The sequence below is a fragment of the Taudactylus pleione genome, unplaced genomic scaffold, assembly GCF_031769625.1.
Source record: "Taudactylus pleione unplaced genomic scaffold, aTauple2 ptg000478l, whole genome shotgun sequence".
Classification (NCBI taxonomy): Eukaryota; Metazoa; Chordata; class Amphibia; order Anura; family Myobatrachidae; genus Taudactylus; species Taudactylus pleione.
Genome location: NW_028284880.1, coordinates 4,749,959 through 4,768,186, shown reverse-complemented (window position 1 = coordinate 4,768,186; position 18,228 = coordinate 4,749,959). Strand labels below are relative to the sequence as shown.

Sequence of the window (18,228 nt, the reverse complement as noted above, 5' to 3'; positions counted from 1 at the left end):
GATGTGTGGCCAGCTTAAGAGAGAGCAAGTAACTGTGCATCTTGGTGAAACCATGCTACACTGCAGGTGGTGCAAAGAGAGTTAGAATTGGGAGGGGCGTGTCCTAACTGGCAGAGCTAAATTACAGTGTAAAAATAAAGCATTTGTGGCTAAATGTAAACTGTAGACTCTATTGCTAGAACATAGCTCCTCTGGGAAACACCTGTTCTTCAGCATATGATTTGCGCAAAATTATGCAGGAGTTCAGCACATCTGTACATGGGAGACTAACCAGGGGTGAAACACTTGGTTTGAGAAGGTTTAGTCACAGCTGCTTATCTAAGCGCACAGCATTGGGGTTTGGGTCTAATTTATCAAAAAACAAAATATATAAAATGGAATCTGCAAGTGTCATTAATTAAAAGGTGCAGCACTATGTGCTCGATTGCTTGAATGTGAAACAGGCTTCTCTAAAATCAATATAAATATAACATATATATAATAATAAAGATATGTTAGACCCAAACATATTACACTTCACAGATACACAGGAAAAATATCTCTCAAAAATTGCAATAAATAAAAAGATACATAGAAACACTATTTATGCAACATTGTATCCAGCTATTTGCAGCACTAAATAAAACTTAATATCAAGCTAAAGTTGGCAATATTATAATAAAAGTGCTGTATGACTTGTTACCTCAACTTGTTTGTCCAATTTGTGGATGTCTTTTGGTGGTTTTGACACTTGTCAATATTGGAGACACTCTCTTGCAAATGTCCTCTGTTAATACGAGGTAATATCCTGGGGGATTATGCTAGCAGTGTTCAGAGCATGATTAGTGGAGGCGTCCTTGCAACATGTAGTTAATGGTAGAGCAATGGACACTTACAGTGCCGGTAGTAATCTGGTGTTGTATGTTGCCGACACCCGGCGGAAATCACAGCTTCCTGTGATTCTGCCTCGGTTCACTGTAGTGCCGGTCGCTTGCTCCGCCGTTTACAGTAGCTGGTTCACATAAAGCCACCGCTCACTCCAAAAGTTATACAGATGAATGTAGCATCCTGTTAGACTGGATGCAAGCATGTCCCAGCTGCAGAGAGTTCACCCACAGACGGCAACACTGAATATTAACCCTTTGTGACGCGTTTCGCTCTGATCTCGGTAGGCATACAACCGTAAGTGTATGTATTGTGAATCTACATAAGCGCCTAGATTAGTGGTTACCAGTGAAAACTGAATAACCTTACTTTTCTTTTTGTTGGGTCTGATTTATAGCTCATTTGGGGTCTGATTCAGAGCCGCACACAGGGGGTCATTCAGACCCGCTCACGAGGGAAGTTTGCTCGCAAGCGGGTCGATGTTGTGTGAATGCACATGCGCATGATGGAGCGAGCTCTGTCGTGCGCATGCGCGAGACCCGGCGAGCGACGAGAAATACGTCGCTTGGGGTCTCGCACCAAAGGGAGCGTGCTGTTGATGGTGACTGACAGCACGCCCCCTTTGGTGGGTGTGCCGGGGGCGTGGCTGCCAGATGGAGGCGTTCCCATGGGAACGCCTACCGTCTGAGTCCGACCCCACTGACATCAGTAATGATGTCAGTGGGAGTGACTTTGGCTCTGATAGAGCAAAAATCACTCCTGGGCTTGCGGCAGCGAGACCCTACCACAGGGTCTCATCGCAAGCCCGATGGTTGCGATGGTCTTTGACCATCGCGACCATCATCATGGGCGCTCGCATAAGCTGTGGGTGGTAACCCACAGCTATGCGAGCGTCCAAAAGGCCGCTCCACATTTAAATAGGACGGCCCTGATTCAGAGCGAGCGCTCTGGTCAGAGCGTTCAGCTCTGAATCAGGCCCACAATCCGCACGCATTGCCAATCTTCAGGTAGTTGAGCGATTTTTTTTTTTTGCAACTGCGCATGCGTGAATATTTCTAAAAATTCCTATTGCAGAGTGTACGCATGAAGGCGCTGTTGCGATCGAGACCGATGGTATTGGAAATGATGTGGAAAAGTGAGGGGATGTTCCTGGCTGGAGCCTGGGAGGTGGCTAGAAATGAACACAAATATGGGTGGCATTAATGCAAGTGGCTGCATTCACGGACGCACAGTCACAAGCATAGGAGGCCATGGTCAGATAGAGAACCTGCACCTGTCATGGAGCACTGATGGTGGAGTATAAGGATGCAGCATTCAGTATTACAGCGTGCGTGGGCGCAAAAAGTGGGTAACCCAGTTATTGCACATTCGGCCACATAGATGTACACAAGGGAAGGAGTTTCGCAGCGGCATTTGCATAAAGTCGCAGATGGGTAAACGTCAATAGAGGCTTCTGCATTCGCTTCTGCATGCTACTCAGAATCAGACCCTTGGGGTCGATAGCTGCTATTGGCTTCATGGTTTATTGCACTGTTCATCCTATTTAGTCACTGGCCTGAGCAGATTTTACATTAGACTAGACTACTGTAGGCCTGCGGGAATCGGTACGATTTACCGCTGGACCCATGTCTGGCTTTTGGAATCTCGACAGCGGCATCCTGGCAGAGGAGGAAATCCCGATCGTCCTAAGGTAAGTACTAACTAACCTATTTCTAACCCTTAACCCTCCCATAGGGGTGCCTAACCCTAACCTTCCCCCCAGTGCCTAACCCTAATCCCCCCTCTAAGTGCCTAAACCCAGCCTCCCCTTCCCAGCCGCCTAAACCTGTCCCCCTAGGGTTTGCCTAACCCTAACCTCCCCCCAGGGGTGCCTAACGCTAACTCCCTCTTCCCCTACCCTAAACCTAACCTCCCGGGGGGGTGCCTAACCCTAAGTCCTAACCCCCCCCCCGCAGCTATCCGTTCTCGGCGCCCGGCGTCCCTTTGATCGGGATGCCGGGCATCGGGCTCCCGGCATACTTCTAGTGATAGTCGTCGGCATAATGATGCCTGTCTTTAGACCCTTCCCGGGATATGACAGTCAGGAATCGATATCGAACATCCAGCACACCCGGGAGATCGTACAACAATATTGTTATCATTGTCGATCGTCCCGTGTGTATGCACCATTAGACTTTCCCCGGTAATTAACTTGCCTACTCTCCCATAATGAATACCTGAACTTTAGTAAACTCTTCCAGAATTCCAGGAGGCCAGCCACCCAGAACCAGGCAACTTAACCCTAAAAATGGGCAACCGGTGACTTGTGATGTGATTTGTAGTGAAACGCGTCATTGCAGCCCCATTGCACAATTCTGCGAAGCGCTGCATTGCACAGCAGAGGGCAGAACAACGATGAAGCTCTTCACGCTGTCACGTCCATTAAGGATCCCTCCCCATCCTGTCTAGTGGGTCCCCGGTAACAAATACGGCCTATGTATGGCATATATTGCAATGTGCATAGCCATGTATACAGGTATAAGAGTTTCAGTTTTACAGTTAATGCTAATTTTGAAGCTTCTAATAAGCTAATAAATGAATTCAAAAATATATTTCCATTTACTTGACAATGGGATAAATGCATGAAACTGAAACAGCTGACGCCTGTTCTCTAGAACATACAGTAACCGAGGAATACTGTATAACAATGACTTAATGATTCAGTTTTACAGTACAATACAGTAAGCTGTACAGCCTTGAAAGGAATTCTGGAACAAAGCCTGTATTGTTATCCCCGGTGAATCAGATATATTAACAATTCCTTGAATGCAGTCAGTTAATGTAAAAATATATATATATATATATTTTATATAGAAGCTTAGATTATAATAAACAATTCCACCTGCATAATGTTATTCAAGGAAGAACAAAAACAGTTTGGCTTTTAAACACTGTGGAAGTCTTTGAGTGTTTGGAAGAGTTACAGAGTTCTTTCAAAGACACAGCGTACTTTGTCATTAAAGACAGTTGTAACCATGGGCACTAATTATTGTAGTTGCAAATCTCTTGAAACTTGGCAGAGCCAGGGATCGAACCATTGTCCCCAGGGCACACTAGCTTTCAAAGCCAGGACAAAACTTTTGGGATTTGCTTTTGGCTGCTTTCCTTACATGATAATAATGATTTAAGATGCTGCAACCCGTAAAGTGCTGAAACTTTTTTTTCCAGCAAATCGCCAATTCAGCAATTAGTTTAACTCATGTTTCTAGTGAACGTGGGCGCAATAATGACCAATTCAACAATAGATCAAAAGGAAACTATGGAGATCAATTACATTTAAAAACAAATGCACCTTTAGTGATAAATAGATGTCATTTACTTACACTTTTGATCACAAAGATTTTCGAAGAAGCCTTTGAATCCTTTGTGATAACCGTTCCAGGCCTATAAAAAGAACGAAGAATGAAAACACAATTGACTTTATATATCTTCCGGATGAGTTTTACTGGTGTTTATGTCCTGCAAAGTAAAAATAGGAGCCAAACTTTATTCAAAGTTTTAGGGCGCAGACATTTTATTTTTATGACTTTTTTATTTTAGAGCAGGGAAATGTGAGGCAAAAACCAATTGCTTTTAAAAAAAAAAAAAAGTACCTTGCGGATGTAATGTCCTACAACATAATGCGGGTATTGGTTAATTCATCACCTGCGGTGCTATGTGCTAATGAGTTAGCAGTATTTATTAAGGCCATTAGTTAACTTTATTTTCATTTTACATTTTCAAGAGCAGAATGATGGCAGCAGTAAGCATTACAATACATTACATCTATCAAATAGGGCATTCTGCTCATGTTGTGTTCATAGTATAGGTCTGAAAAGTCTTAGGAAGGAAGGTGGGGGGGGTGAATATAGATAAAGTCAACCTTCATAATCGAGACCAGATCGAGGGTGGAACTATAATTAATGTAAGATTATTTTATGTGTCTTATTTTAAATGGTTGCTCTATAATTAATGACAAGAGAAGGCTACTTTTCTGAATTGGAGTACTGTATTTACATACTGTATATTCTGCAACGTGGTATATTATTGACTTGGAACTACTTTATTTTCATCATGTTTATTATAATAATGTTATAATAAACATTTATTTATATAACGCCAGTATACTTTGTAGCGCTTTACAATTGGGAATGAACAAGACCGCTTAGTAATGGAGACATGAAGGGTAAGAGGAACCTGTAAGCAACTTTGCTGTCCATAGGAGAATAACTTTATTACGTGCGGTGGAGTTCCAATGATTGCATACTGGTCCGGTGAGATTGCTATGTAAATAAGTGCTTAAGGGGGCTATGTGCTTCAGTCACAGCAATGTTTGTTAGGAGGACCGGGGGTTATTTGAATGTATAAAAGTAGAATAAATGTAAGTTTGAGTGAGCTGCTTACAGGCGGGTATTAGGACAGGATAGCCTAGGGAGCTTACATAGGTGGTTTGGGAAATTGCCAATGCTTCAAGTCAGGAACCTGTATTATTATGTTGTTTGGTTATATTTCAAGTGAATATTTGACTTTTCATATTGCCTTATGTTATACTGATTTTATCTCCTATGGTTATACTTTCATAGAGGCTGAACCAGCTACAAGATGTCCAGAGTTTTCTACAATTTACAATGTTATGTTCTATAGCTTGCAAACTTGTTCTCTATTATAGATATTTTGTATTGTCTCTGTATGCAGAATGTAATGTAGTTATGTATAGGACTTCATCTGGGTTGGGTACGGGATGCCAACACTCGGGATCCCGGCGGGTCAAAATCCTGAGGCTGGCATCTTGACTGGGTTAAGATACCGACAGCTGTCAGTAAGCATCTTAGCCCTTCTTCTTCCTCCCCACACTCTAAACCTAACCTCACCCCACCCTAAACCTAACCTCCCTCCCAGTGCCTAACCCTAACCCTCCCCCCTAATGCCTATACAGTATATCAAGTTTTTCTCTTACCAGTCCCTTTACAAACGTGCCAAGCAATTAAGTGAATGCAATTACGTGCAAAAGGAAAGAGCGAGGTTGCACACAGAGTAATAGGAGACAATAGTACATACTTGCTTACTCTCCTGGGATGTACAGGAGACTGCTGAATCTTGGGTGGCTCTGGATGCCCGGAAAAGTAGGGAAGTCTCCCAGATGATATCTGAGTGAAGTGGGCCGTCCAGACGACTTGATGATGTGATTCGCACTGAACCGCATCATTGTGCTTCCGCCCCTATGCCTTAAAATGCTGGGAATCTCAGTATTAATATAGCCCACCTGTCCACTCCACAAACTCCAGGATCTCCCATCTGGCTGCCTCCTCCCTGCAGCCAGGAATCAGATGTAGGCAAGCATTCAATTCTATTGTGCCATACAACCATACTGTACATTACTTGCCAAATTTAGGGCATTGTACTCAGGGAGAATCAGGGGAGTACGAGACAATAAGGTACGGAGACAATCACGTCATTATAGATGTGCGCAAACCCGCCGTGTTTTGGTTCTAAATCATTGTTGGGTTTTGGCAAAACCATCCTCAAGTGTTTTGGTTGGGTTTTGGTTTAGAATTTCTTTAAAACTTGATAAAAACATCTAAAATCATGTACAGTAGCTGTTTTTGTTCCTATAGTATTATTAACATCAATAACATTAATTTCCAGTCATTTCCGGTAGATTTTGACCAATTTCGTCACCTGAAATTACAAGGCAGCGACTTACGTGCAATCCAAAACACGCAAGGTCCAGTTTTTAATTTGAGTTCTGAACTTGGCAAGAAGACCCTAATTGGAACTCCGTTGCACTCAGAACCTAAAATCCGAGCTGGGACTCAGTTCGACTTGAAATCCCAAAGTTTGGATATGTTCGGTTTTCAGCAAAACCAAATCACTCATCTTTATTATGCCCCCCTCCCCACTTGCTGTGCAATGCCACCCTTAGCAGAATTAGGGGAAGGGGCCACAATCGCGAGATTCAAAGTGAATCGTGTCATGGACTCCTCAAACTAGGAGGAACTGAACTGAGGAAGCAGGAAATATGGGGGGGGGCCTGGCCCATCCTCTTGGGACCCCCCTGTTCCAAAAGAGTAGGTATGCCTACAACAGGTTGGGTACAGGATGCCGGCGTTCTGATCCCGGCAGTCAGTATCCCGACACCGGCATCCCAACAGAGTTAGGATACCAACACCTGTTGGTAAGTATCATAACCCTACCCCTAAACCTAACCCTTCCTCCTCGCTTCCTAAACATAGCCCCCCCTCGCAGCCTAAACCTATCCTTCCCATCCCTCCTCCGCATCCAACCCCTAACCCTCCCCCTAGTGCCTGACCCTTAACCCTCCCCAAAACCCCAATAGTTGCCAACAGGATGCTGGCACGGGGATTCTGACTGGTATCGGCATTCTGAGTGCTGGGATCCCGACAGCTGGGATTTTAGCTACATCCCCATACAACACTCTTCACTTACAAATAAACACAATGTAATGCATGTTCACTATAGAACCCGACAGCACAGAGTGCACTGTCATCTCCACTACTTGTCTCTACTTGTTTTAGCTCAAAACAGAGAGGTGCAATCACTGGAGTGAGGGCCGGCTTTGTGACATTCCCCAAAATATGAAAAGGGTCACCACCAGGGGATGGTTTCACAAGCTGTCTATACATTTCCATGATTAAGGAGTCTATTTACTAAGCAGTGTTAGGAGACAGAGTGAAAAGTGATAAGAAAGTGATAAGGTGCCAGCCAATCAGCATCCAACTGTCATTTTTCAAACACAGCCTGTGAGATGGCAGTTGGGAGCTGATTGGCTGGCACCTTATCACTTTTCACTCTGTCTCCTAACACTGCTTAGTAAATAGACCCGTAAGACTATTTAGAGAGTATTGTGGCAGAATTTGTACTGCTGCAACATTTGTCCTGTTATCGCCATAATTTTTTCTTATTTAAGAATTTCAGAAATGTATTAAGTTTTAAAATATATATATATATATTTTTTTAAATATATATATTTTAATCTATTTTAAAATGTGGGTGTTTTTCCCTGATTGAAACTGAGAGGCCTAATATTATATATATATATATATATATATATATATATATAAAAATATATATTTATTTATTTATTTTTATAAATTGCAACAAAATGGTATTTTAGGACTAAAAATAATCTTACCCATCGCCACCAAGGGGCTCTTAGCTCTAGCTCTATTGGACTCTTTATTAAAAAGCATCTTTAGACACTCTTCATCATTAATAGGTCAGAATTCTGATTTTGGGGTAAATTTACTATGTAGGGCTTTTCAAACCTGGCGAGTCTTTGGCGGTTTTGGTCATCAGATTTAAAGGGGTCATAATAATAATAATAATAATAAATACAAAACACACCTTATTTGGTATTTAATATTATTGCCCTTTAAATCCAGGGTCTGAAGCCACTGAAGACTTGGCGCTTTTGAATAGGGACACAGAGTATGTACCCATAATTTGGGAGGTACGATATCTTGTACTGTTTCTGGTATAGTCCTTCTTTATTCCAGGCCATAAGGGATACATGTAATGATTTAGGAAAAGCTTTGGGCTGAATGGGGCAAGGTTGTGCCACTTGGACTGAGCATGGGCGGGTCAGTGGTTATGACCAATATACTGTATGTCCTATATATTTTTATCTGGAGCTTTTGGAGGTTTCAAGCTCCAATTTCCATACCTTCAAAAATAACAGATGTTTTAATGGTCAGAAGACAGTTCAGAGAGAAAGCAAATGCTTATATGACATACCTGTAGAAAGTGTGGACACAGATTCTAGGATTGTTGTAGGGAAGCTTGTGAATAGGCCACCCATTGAGCAGCTCAATATTGTGCAACAAACGTATATAGTCAGGTCCTTCTTGGGATTCACTGTTCAAAAATATAGTCAAAAAATCCTGTTAAGGGAAAAGAGAAAGATGGGATTATATGAGAATGGGAGAAAGTTTATTGGTACTTTACGATTGTAATTTCCTTTTTGCATGAAAAAAAAATATTTTTACATTCAATATTGATATACATAAATCTTTTTTTTTTTTTTTAACTGTCTACAGATCTCCCATAGCAAAAGAGTTGCTGGGCAATTGGATTCCGGGCAGAACGTCGACATCCAGAATGTCGGCATACTGTTGGCATTTTGTGTCGACTCCAAAATGTCAACAGAAATTTTTTTGTGTTATTTTTAAGGTTAGGTTTAGGGTTGGGGTTAGGTTTAGTGTGAGGTTAAATTAAGTAAAAAACTGTATGCCAAAATTCTGGAGTTGACATGGCAAATGCCAATATTATGAACATGTCCACATTTTAACCATGTGAACATTTATGAATGTCTTCGCTTTTGACTTAACGTTCATGTAGACATTTCTACTGTCGACATTCAGAACACATAAACATTTTTGTGTGTGTCGACATTCTGTTTGTTGACAATCTGTAAGTCCACTTTTCATTCCCCACCCGGGGTTTTAGAGAACAACCCTTCAAAGCTTAACGATGATATAAAGTCACTCCATTAGGAGAACAAACTTCTGAGAAAAGCCAATAATAATGAGGGTACAAACCACAAAATCTATGCCTCATCAGCGTGCCTACTTGTCTGCCCAGGTCATGCCCACTTTGCGTTCTTTAAAAACATTCTGCAAAAGCAAATCATGAGAAAATACCACTGACAATACATGTCCAACTCCACAGCCAAACGCAAAAGAGGCGGATATTACACAGACCAGTTTGAAAGTTTCACTCATCTCTAAGTGGAACTGACGTTTTGCATTTCTGCAAAGTTTTTTGTAGAGGCTTCTCCCAGCAGTGAACAGTAAGCATGGACCTTGAGGTGCACTGGGTGGATTATCCAAACGCAACAGCGCAAGACCAAGGGGTTTTGTGGTGGACATTGAGTGAGCTTCGCAAATCGTGCTTGTGCATACGGGAGAGAGTGCATGCTTGTATTTCCCTGGAATTTTTGGTCAAAATGCCACCTCTATCTGCTTATATATTATCCGTGTAAAAAATGATGACCAGTCTTTTTGCATGTGAAGGGATTAAGGGCCTGATTCAGAGGCGCTCGCTGTTTGCGAGCGCTCGCTCTGATTCAGGGCGTTTTTTTTTTTTCGGCCTCCAGGCCTTTCGCACAACTGTGGGTGACCACCCACAGCTTGTGTGAGGGCCTGGCGATGGTCACGATTATCGCGACCATCGGCATTGCAAGGAGACCCTAAGGTAGGGTCTCAGCACTCGAAATGCCAAGTGGACAAGTGGACTCACGAGTGATGTCAGTAGGGCCGCCCACAAACGGCAGGCGTTCCTTTGGCAACGCCTCCGTTTGTGCATCCACCCCCCACCCGCCTACAAAACGGGGTGAGCTGTCAATCAACATTGACAGCCGCCCCGTTTTGTTGCGAGTCCCGAGCGAGTGAAGTTCTCACTCACTACGGGGCTTGCGCACCCGCGTGGCATTCGCCGCGCGTGCGCACTGGGCCACCATCGCCCCACTTGCGAGCTCTATGCGCTCGCGAGCGGGTCTGAATCAGGTCTAATTCCCTACTGGTATCGGAGAATACCTTAGAACACTTTTTTGAGCTGATATATGTAAGGATTATACAGCTGCATGCAGGCCTTCAGGACAAAAAAAAATAACAGTGATCAGCGTCTATGAAGGACAAGGCTTCCTGGAACTAAAGTTTTGCAGAATAACTCTCCCCTTTTTCCAGAAGAAAATAAAAAGATGAGCTAAGTCAATTGTAAAACATTATGGTTATAATCAATCTCTCATATTCTACAACATTTGCAGAAATTATTCTTTCTTTCTGAATATATTTTATCATTAATCACTTGGCAGGACTGAAATTGGTACTATAATGTATAATCAGAACATCATATTAAAATTATGCTGTGAATTACTGCGCTCATATATTGCTCAGTGTATACTAGGGAGGATTTCATTACATACTGCGTGATTTATTTTTGCGCATTGTGAAAATGAGAAAAACGACATATTAAACGAATGGCAGATCATGTTGCTTTCACTGCTGACAAGCGACCGTGACGTTTATTTACCAGTGACTTTTCTTAATACTAATTATTGGGAGTTACTAATGAAAGTTAAAATTCAACTATGATAACAGTGAGTTTTGTGTTGGGTTCTATAGATGTTGCCGCTGATACATGTTTAGATTGTACAGCGGAGCAGAGCCAATGCAGGGCCCTGCGCCCAGTGTGATGGCTCCACTTGCACACCAAAAGTTACTGCCCGGTGACATTCAATGAGTAAAAGGGTCTTCTCAAGCTTAGGTTTAATTGCCACCCTCGGGGCCCTGCACCCTGTGTGTCTATAGGCGCTGACAGTGAGCGTATAAGTCCTTGTGCATTTGGACACAAGAATACACTCCAGGGCAGTGACGTGTGCGGTGAGGTCAATGGATGGTGAGGAACACATGGAGATGAGTCTGAGCGCTGGGAGCCTGTCTCACCCCCTACTCACTGTAACTCTCCCTTCACTTCACCAAGCTTCAGTGTCCATTGTTTCCCCTACTTGCATCACTGTGTCTTCTCTTGCTTATGCTGACTGAGGGCCTAATTCAGATCCACTCGCGAGCGCTGAGCGCTCGCAAGCGGGTCGATGTTGCCCAAGTGTGCATGCGCACGACGGAGGCGGCTCCGTCGTGCGCATGCGCGAGACGGAATAACGACGGCCAAGCCGTCGTTATGGGTCTCGCACCAAAGGGGGCATGCTGTCGATGGTGATTGACAGCACGCCCCCTTTGGTGGGCGTGCCGGGGGCATGGCTGCCCAGACGGAGGCGTTCCCATGGGAACGCCTACCGTCTGGGGCCGGCCCCACTGATAGAGCCAAAAGCACTCCAGGGCTTGCGGCAGCGAGACCCTACCGCAAGGGTCTGTTCGCAAGCTCGATGGTCGCGATGGTCTTGACCATCGCGACCATCATTTTGGCCGCTCGTTATAGCTGTGGGTGGTCACCCACAGCTATGTGAGCGGCCAGGAGGCCGCTCCAAAAAGTAGGAGGGACAGCCCTGATTCAGAGCGAGCGTCCGGCTCTGAATCAGGGTGTGAGCTCCAATCTCTAAACACTGCAGTGTGCTTCCTGGTCACATGAGACACATCCAAGGTGTCCATCAGTGCTCAAGGCACACCCCCAGCCATGCCACTATTAAGCTGGGCATCCACTATACAATTTTCTGTCAGATATCTGTCCAATCTGGCTGGATGAAAACCTGGTAATGTATGGGAGCAAATGACAATCGTCCATTTGCTCACAAACACTAGAAAATAGCCAAAAATGGTTGTTCAGACATATTATTTAAAACTAGAGATGAGCGGTTCGGATTTTGTGCAATCCGAACCGCTCCGAACATTGGGGATCCGAGTCCACCCGAACCCTATTCGGGTGTTCCCCGCCTGACTCGGATCCCCCGTTCGGGGCTGAACGGTGGTCTCCTGATGTTGGATTCTCGCGAGAGAATCCGACGTCAGGGCTCCTCTACTGTAGGGCAGACCGCTGTGATAGTGGTCTGCCATACACAGACACAAACACACAGCCGCCAGCGGCAGCTGTGTGTTTGTTATAGCAGCCAATGAGAGTCAGGCAGACTTTCTTTGGCTGCTGCATGGAGGGAGCCGGTGGAGCTCACTCACCGGTTCCTTCCGTGCGTAATAGAGCAGAGCAGAGCGGACGGTGGCAGGAGCGGGGATTCGGGTAAGTTTTTTTATTTTTTTTATTTGTGTGTTTTTAAGGGGGCGCTACTGGGGGCATGCTAATGGGGGCACTGCTACTGGGGTGCATACTACTACTGGGGCCACTACTACTGGGGGTACTACTACTGGGGGCCTGCTAATGGGGGCACTACTACTGGGGGCCTGCTAATAGGGGCACTACTACTGGGGGCCTGCTAATGGGGGCACTACTACTGGGGGCCTGCTAATGGGGGCACTACTACTGGGGGCATACTACTACTGGGGGCAGGCTACTGGAGGCACTACTACTGGGGGCCTGCTACTGGGGGCCTGCTACTGGGGGCATACTACTACAGGGGGCCTGCTAATGGGGGCACTACTACTGGGGGCCTGCTACTGGGGGCACTGTTTCTGGGGGATATACTACTACTCGGAGCATACTACTGGGGGCCTGCTAATGGGGGCACTACTACTGGGGAGCATACTACTACTGGGGGCATGCTACTGGGGGCACTGCTACTGGGAGCAAACTTCTGGGGGCCTGCTAATGGGGGCACTACTAATGGGGGCCTGATAATGGGGGCACTACTACTGGAGGGCATGCTATTACTGGGGCATGCTACTGGGGGCACTGCTACTGGGAGCACACTACTGGGGGCCTGCTAATGGGGGCACTACTGCTAGGGGCCTGCTAATGGGGGCACTACTACTGGGGGGCATGCTATTACTGGGGCATGCTACTGGGGGCACTGCTACTGGGGGCATACTACTGGAGGCATGCTAATGGGGGCACTACTACTGGGGGCAAAAGTCCAGGAATGATGATGTTCGTCCATGTAAGATGACGTTTTTTTGGAGGGAAAAATCCGAACTCAACGTGCAAACTCGAACCTATCCGGGCCTGCACATCCCTAGTTTAAAACCATATGATCAACTGTCATTTGCTCCCATACATTACCAGGTTTTCATTCCAACCAGCCAGATTGGACAGATATCTGACAGATAATTGTATAGTGGATGCCCGGCATACGCTCTCTTTCTGTGCATCTTAGTGGCAGTGGTGTGGCCTCTCCCCCAGCTCTGCAAGCAGTGTCTGACTATACAGAAGGGAATCGGTATGATTTACTGCCAGCCGCACGGCCGGCGGTTCAAATCCCGACAGCGGAAGCCTGGCAGAGGTGAAGATCCCAACAGCAGGTAAGGTGAGTACAAAGTAACCTCCCCCCCCAAGTGCCTAACCCTAACCTTCCCCCCAAGTGCCTAACCTTAACTCCCCTCTAAGTGCCTAAACCTAACCCCCCCTTCCCCGCTGCCTAAACCTGACCTACCCCTGGGGGTCCCTAACCCTAACCCCCCCTTCCCCTAGCCTAACCCTAACCTCCCGGGGGGGCACCTAACCCTAAGTCCCCCCCGGGAGCTCCTAACCTAACCCCCCCCCCCGCGCCCAGCGCCAGGCTTGCCTTCGATCAGTAAGCTGGGTGTCGGGCTCCCGCCGTAAGTCTGACAGGCGATGGGTTTTTTGACGCCTGTCATTAGACAATTGCCAGGATTAAACAGTCAGGATGCCGACTGTCGGGATTTAGACCGTCGGCATCCCGACTGCATACCATACAGAAGCGAGGCTGCAGAGCCGGCCCTAGGCATAGGCATACTAAGCAAATGCCTAGGGCATCCAAGCCCGCCTAGGGCCGGTGGAGGTTTGGGGCAAACACAGCTGAGGCACCTGCTGCTGGTTGCGCAGAGACTCTGGCAGCTGCTACTACTGCTCTGCAGCATCCACAATCGAAGCTCAGCTGAAAGCTCCAATCAGGCTCGGCAGCAGCAAACAGTGAGTGGGCAGCAGTGGAGGTTTGCAGGTGTGGGGCACCTGGATGGCGGCTAGTGGAAAGCACCAGGCCGGCCATGGCATGGCATGCACCAGGATGCGTCCTGCCAGCCTAAGCCAGGAAAAGCGGGTCCGCTGCCCATGGCTTGCTGTACCACAAGTTGGGTGGCTCTGCAGGCAGAACTCAAGTAAAGTAACTCTGTAACTGGGAGAGGGCTGGGTCACTGTGGTGTTCACTGCTGGGAGAGGGATGCTCTGCTGGGATAGGGGTGCTGGGTGAAGGTGGGTGCTGACACTGTGCTGGGAGAGGGGAGTGCTGTGCTGGGTGAGGGCCTGACTGCTGGGTGAGTGGGGGGATGCTGTGCTGGGACAAGGGTGCTGTTTCAGGTGAGGGGTGCCATCGTGCTGTGCTGGGCGAGGGGGTTGTTGTGCTGGGTGAGGGCTGGGTTGCTGGGCGATGTGCTGGTAGATGGGTGCTGTGTTCTCTGCTGTGCTGAGAAAGGGGTGCTGTGCTGGTATAGGGGTGCTGGGTCAGGTGAGGGGTGCTGTGACCTGTGCTGTGCTGGGAGAGCGGTGGTGGGTTGGGTGAGGGGTGATGGGTGGTGTGCTGTATTGGGTGCTGTGGTCTGCACTGTGCTGGGACAGGTGTGCTGTGCTGTGTTCTGTAGTGGAAAGGGGTGCTGTGCTGGGAGAGGGGTAAGGGTGCTGTGCTGGGAGAAGGCTGCTGTCACCTGTGCTTTGCTGGGAGAGGGGTGCTGGGTGCAGTGATCTATGCTGGGTGAGGGGTGCTGTTATCTGTGCTGGGAAAGGGGTTATGGGAGCACAGCACAATGGAAGAAGGGGCCAAAGCACAGTGAGACCATGCCCCTTCTGTGAGGCCACATCCCTTTTCAGGATACCAAAGTGGGGGGCAACACCCAAAATCTTGCCTAGGGCACTAATTTGGCTAGGGCTGGCTCTGCGAGGCTGAGCTGTTCCTGCAGACCCAGGGAGCTCCACAAAGCTGATGAGTGTTAACTATAAAAATTATTACAATACACCAAGAAGATATTTAAAAATTATATATATGTCCTTTGTATTATTCTTATCATTTTTATATCAAATCTCAGGAGTATGAGGTTCTGCCTCCCCTGGTTACCCTGACTGCACGTCCCTGCTCCAGGGAAGGGCATTGTAGCGCAATTGTATAGAGTTGCAGAAGAAAGACCAGCAAAAGACCTACAGCAGACACGGATGTTGCAGCATCCGACTCAGATTCAGGAGCTGTTTCTTGCCTTACATTTTATAATAAAAAAGGAATTATAAAAATGTTTTTTTTTTTTAAATTCATATTTTTCCGGTAAAAAAACAAGACAATTTGCAAGTCACTTTAATTATTTGTTATTTTGTCTTCTCGTACAAAAACAGCGCTCAAACATTTCATCTTCCGCAGAATAATAAACTGTTTATTAAATTTGTCAAAATATCAGAGGTCACAGAGATCTTCAGGCTGCTTGCCAGGTCTATTGTCATAAGCGAGTCAGATAAATGGAAGGGAGGGGATGAGAGAACCCAGATTAGCAACTACTCAGACTCACTTGACACAGGCCGACCTAATTATTCACCAGAAAAGAACAGACACATACAAAATGTTAAGACATCTTTATTACGTGATTATGTGATTACTTCATGTGTGCGGGGGCCTAGAGGCGTGGGGCAATATGGAATATTTGCTCTGAATGCAGCAGCTTCTCCCGGGTGCATCTCAAAGGCTGCAGAGTAGATCCTTGGGCCCTGGTGCAGCCTCGCTTTGAACTATCCAACCCTAGTGGGTAAGTGACCGCTTGGACCTCTTAGGCTACATGACAGCTTTGTCAAAAGTCAGTGCTAAATGTGCAAACATGCCCGCTATCTGGGGGGTAAAGGGGAGGGGGGGAAGGAGTGGGTACTTTAGTATGGGTACTGGACTATCCCACCCTAGTTGGTAAGTGAACATTTGGACCTCCCAGGCTACATGCACAAAAGTCAGTGCTAAATGTGCAGAGATGGCCGCTGTCTAGGGGTACAGGGGAGTGGAGGGAGTGGGTACTTTAGTATGAGTATTGGACTATGCAGGGAGCACGGACTAGCGAGCGGACCCAATGTCTGCTGAAGATCCCTGGCTCAGACCTCTCATGGGAAAACAGCCAGTGTGTGAAGAATGCTAGGGTATTCTCCTTCACACCCATGACCAATCTCCAGTATACCGCCCCATCAGATCTCCTGGTGGCTCTGCACACTCCCTTGGGGGAAGCTATTAGACGGCACGGTGACTTTCCTTTGCCTAATATCCAGCTCAGATGAAGCAGATGTTGGAAGGATGGAGCTGGAGCTCAAGCAATTGCTATACCACCCCCCACCATAATCCACCAAGGTTGGATTCCCAAGGTGGGCCTAGATACTTTGGGCCTGATTCAGAGCCGCTCGTAAGCGGCCGCTCGTTCGTTCCGAGCGATGTTTGCCCAACTGCGCATGCGTACGGATTTTAATACGCATGCGCGAACCAGTCAGTGCGGCCGAAAATCGTTTGTTCGCTAAATAGCGAATGCCTGCTATTTTGAGTGACAGGAGGAGGCGTATGTGGGTGGTAACAGGGGAAGGTGCTTGAAAACGGGGAGTGGAGATCAGAACGCAGGCGTGCTTAAAGGTCAAAACGGGCGTTTTATGGGTGTGCATAATTAATACAGCAGCGTCATTGACCATGTCACTGGGTTATTTTATAGTCAGAACTGCTCGCAAGATTGTGGTAGGAAAAACCAACCACAAGAATAGCGAGCAGTTCATACGCTGGTCGATGTACTCGATTAATCAAATAAATAGCGGACATGACGTATGATGCGAGCGGCCAGGGGGCGTAGTTATCCAAAAAACGACCGCGAGTTTTGTTCGCTCGTTCAGACATGGAGGCGTCAACAGACCGCAAAGAGCGAACGGTTCATTTGAATAGCCACCCCCTTTTCCTGAACGACCGTCCGCAAATAGCGTCCGGCTCTGAATCAGGCCCTTTGTAACCCCCTTAGGGCCTCCGCCGTAATGGAAGTTTCCTGATGTTCCATATTCTAAAGAGGTTTCAGGTCTTCCTGTTGCACACAGGGATATTTACAATCTGCCCATATGCATGGTCACTGTGTTTATTAATGACTCCATATAAATGAATTAATTATTAGGACACGGTAGAGATCAGGCTGACCATACCACGTTCCAGATCTTTGATCATTTAACCACTGAAGTATGCGGCCCCCACTGGGCTCTGATCCTGTCAATCAGTACTCGGGCGGAGGGACAGGTTTGCATCATGGTGTGTGGGTGGCTACCAGTATTGTAGTATAAGGCTTAGATACATTTAACTCTATTGATGGCTACTTAAAGCCAGCCCATATAGGAAGTGATTTTCTTATCTCTACACTTTATAAAATCCATTTCCATATGTTGTAGTTACAGTGTATTTACACTTCATTCAATTGCTCAAAATAAATTTGAAAATACTGTATATTTGATATCTACAACTATGGCCCGTATTCAATTTGAGCCGAGCCACGTTAAGTTAATGCGGCCCGGACTTAACACTGACTGCGCCTGTTTTGTAGGCGTTAAAGTATCGCGCGCGAGGACACGCTTTACCCCGTATTCAATTTGAAAGTACGCGTAAACGGGACCTGGCGATATTTCAACAAGAGGTAAGTACTGTCAGTTTTGGGGAAATAAGCCTGTCACCCCCCAAATGATGCTCTGACATGGGGTTTCACTATGGTTACCCCCGATTTGGCTTGCTAAAGGTATTTGGTGTTTTTCAATGGGCTCAATAGCTGCTAAATAGCG

General features: G+C 46.3%; 1 protein-coding gene across 1 annotated transcript in view; it reads right to left on the bottom strand.

Annotated features, from left to right (window-relative positions):
- The window catches only part of LOC148503040 (cyclic nucleotide-binding domain-containing protein 2-like), a 338,546-nt gene that overhangs the window by 189,767 nt on the left and 130,551 nt on the right, over window positions 1-18,228 (bottom strand). Inside the window, exons 9-10 of the mRNA XM_088449036.1 lie at window positions 8,638-8,783; window positions 4,227-4,287 (exon numbers count right to left, since the gene is read on the bottom strand). Of these exons, the coding sequence (XP_088305162.1) occupies window positions 4,227-4,287; window positions 8,638-8,783 (207 nt within the window). The remainder of the gene's footprint in view (window positions 1-4,226; window positions 4,288-8,637; window positions 8,784-18,228) is intronic.